This window comes from Anopheles aquasalis, chromosome Y, assembly GCF_943734665.1.
Source record: "Anopheles aquasalis chromosome Y, idAnoAquaMG_Q_19, whole genome shotgun sequence".
Taxonomy (NCBI): Eukaryota; Metazoa; Arthropoda; class Insecta; order Diptera; family Culicidae; genus Anopheles; species Anopheles aquasalis.
Window position 1 is genome coordinate 3,876,317 of NC_064879.1, and position 2,999 is coordinate 3,879,315.

The window sequence follows — 2,999 nt, forward strand, 5'->3', positions numbered from 1 at the left end:
CTGCGCACGGGTGAAGGCGGTGCGCGCTTTCCGGTTGTTGATCGGCTCTAGATCGTGCGGCTCGAACGAGGGTAGCTTTTGGTCCTGCAGCGAGCTAGCATCCGAAGGGGATCTACTACCGCGGCTGTGCCTTAGATGCGTGAGCAGATACTGTTCCACTGTTTCGCCAGATTCTTCCTCTGGGAGGGGATCGGACCATTCGGTTACTGGTAATGATAGCTGATTTCCCTGCTATTTCGGCCCAAGTTTAAGATGGAGCGCCAATTCTGTTTTTTTTTTGTTTATGCAGATACATTTAGTTTGGCAAAAGAAATAATATGCATTTGTCGACTTGTTTGAAAGATTTGTTTTTGATTTAGGAAGGCAAAAAACGGGTGTTTCAAAATAATGACTTTAGTAAGGAAATGTAACTTGACGTAATCCTGTAGAACTGAATACAAATCAAGATGTAGTATCAGACTAAAGATTACTCTAGCGTCAACTCAGAATTTAATGCCAAAAGATGTGGCAGGCATGAACGCGAAAAAGTTTATACTGAAATGCCAAACCTTTTTTACATTCTTGATTTCGTAGCCGCAGAAGTAAATAATCGCTTTGGCATTACATTTTGAATGGAGGGGGGAGGAGGGGGGCTGCAATTACACGTTTCTACTTGTCCATACCGTTTCATGGATCAGCATGACCTGATTTTTACAATCAGGAAGTCGGTATGCAGTCGGTATCGGCAATAATCACAAGAAATTATTAACAAATAGCTCGATTTAAGGGGGGACTTCGGTATTTAATTTTTATTTGTGACACATGTTTTTATGTCCCTTTTCCCTGAAAGCTGATCCTTTCCACAGTATTGTGTAAAAGTTTTGGATCAATCGAGGAAAAACTGACAAAGATACAGAGTTTTGAAAATCCGCGTTTCATACAAGGATCCATGCAGCCCGCTACTTTGAAGAGCGTTTCCCTAAACCAACGTTTTCAAAGTCGGTGCCCATCGTACCGTAAAAACTACTGGGCCGATCGTTTGGAAATTTTTTACACATAATTTGTACACTTTTTGCCAGGTAACCCCGTCAAGATATCATTAAAATTGTTTATACTTTTTTTAAACAAATCTGTGAAGTTCGTTTTTTAGAGCAGAATCGCAAAAAGCATCACTTTTTCAAGCTTCAAAAATCTGCCAAAAATCGATAAATCAGAATATCAACAAAAAATCTCCGGGGCTACCTAGATAAACTTATAATCTTTCTAACGAATATCGATTTGTATGTTTCAGATGACCTGTCATGTTGCTACGATGGGCACCGGAAAAAGTATCTTTTCGAAGACACGACTGTCTAAATTTGATGGCATGGATTCATTTTTCAATTAATGTTGCTCAAAACAACACCAAATATTCTTCAAAAGTTTTAGATTATTATGTCAATTACTTGAAAAAATACAGTTGAATGGTTACGTCACAAAAAATTAAAAAATTAAAAACGGGCTTTTTTTTGGCCCGAAAATACCGAACCGTGTTTCCATTCGATGCAACAATTTGAAATGTGTGATTTTTCATAAGCTAACAGTGGAACTGCACCAGCCCGAAGGCTGGATCATTTTGAAACAACCGTTTTTGGGGGTTTTTTTTTTGTTTGCCTCCCTGAGTACCCACCAATTTGTTCTTTTCGGGCAACTCGCCCAATGCATATTGTTTCTTGTTCGATTGGCGCGGGAGAATTAGCGTCCCATCTTTGCCTCAGCCCGCAAACGCAACGAGCGCACTTACCAATTCCATGACTCTCGTACGAGTTGGCATGCTCCCGTGTCAGCTGGCCCGTATGACTTGGCTCCAGCTCCAGCTGCTCCTGCTCCAGCTCCTGCTGAGCGTATGGTCCTCCTGCCGCCACCAGGAAGTGATCAGCGCAGAGCTGATTCTCGCGGGGCTTCTGATCGGGCGGTGTCCTGGTAGTGGGTCCGCGCCTGGTTCCTGGTTCACCCGTTCCGGCGAGCTGATCCGGTACGCCCGTCCCGGTGCTAGTGGGACCGTCGGTGAAGCAACCGAAATTCGCCGCTGCCGCCGCCACCGCCACCATTTCCCCTGACCGTTTGAGAATGCAGTGCGGTGGGGGGGATTCGTTGGGAAAGATGGCGCCGGGCGTCGTCGGACCGGGCGGCGACTGGGGTTGGCCCACGATCGATTCCGGCACCGGTAGCCCATACTCGGCGTAATGGTGATGGTGGTGGTGGTGGTGATGGTAGGCCATCGGGATATCGTGAGTCGCGAATCCGGTGGGTGGGTGGGTGGTTGACGCGTAGTATGGCAGTTGTTGTTGTTGTTGCTGTTGTTTCGGTTGTTGTTGTTGTTGTTGGTAGTGCTGATAGAGGAAGGGTCCGGGAAGCTGTTCATCCGGCGAACAGCCGAGTGCGCCAGTGGTCTGCTCGATCAGTGATCGGTAGTAGTACTCCGCCTGACCGTCTTCCTCCTCTTCCTCCTCCTGCACGTTCACCTCACCGAGTGGGTGGCAGTAGGGCTGGAAGGGGGGTGGCGTTAGGACGAAGCTGCCACACTGTACCACCGGGGGCAACCGGGGATGGTGGACCGGCGGATCGGCTGGTGAAAGGAACGGTGACCCCGGCTGGTGATGGTAACCGTCGCAGCTTGCACCCGTGTACATCCTTTGCCGGCTCTTTCTTTGGTCCTTGGCGATAACAGACACACACACACTACCAGACACGCACAGAGACACACTTTCGGTAACGGTTAAACGTGACTGTTCCTTAGCGAGCTGTGGCCAGGGAACGACTGGCTCAGGCTCAGACCGATCGTCACCATTGAGCATGATCGCTTCGCAGCGCTTTAGCGCGTCTTGGTTGCGGTGACAACCAATGGAGGAGGGCCATCAGCAGCCGCAACCAAGCGTGAGTGGGTGGGCAAACAGACCAATGAGAAAGCAGCCTGGGCCAAAGTGTCGTCGTCGTTGACGTCGAGCTGAATATATTTGTTCTCCTGTTCTCGCTCTCTT

At 48.0% G+C, this 2,999-nt stretch overlaps 1 protein-coding gene across 1 annotated transcript in view; it reads right to left on the reverse strand.

Annotated features, from left to right (window-relative positions):
- Positions 1–2,240, reverse strand: part of LOC126579728 (homeobox protein Hox-B9-like) — a 2,535-nt gene extending 295 nt beyond the window's left edge. The window contains exons 1-2 of the mRNA XM_050243277.1: positions 1,763–2,240; positions 1–179 (exon numbers count right to left, since the gene is read on the reverse strand). Of these exons, the coding sequence (XP_050099234.1) occupies positions 1–179; positions 1,763–2,240 (657 nt within the window). The remainder of the gene's footprint in view (positions 180–1,762) is intronic.
- Between the last annotated feature and the right edge of the window lie 759 nt (positions 2,241–2,999).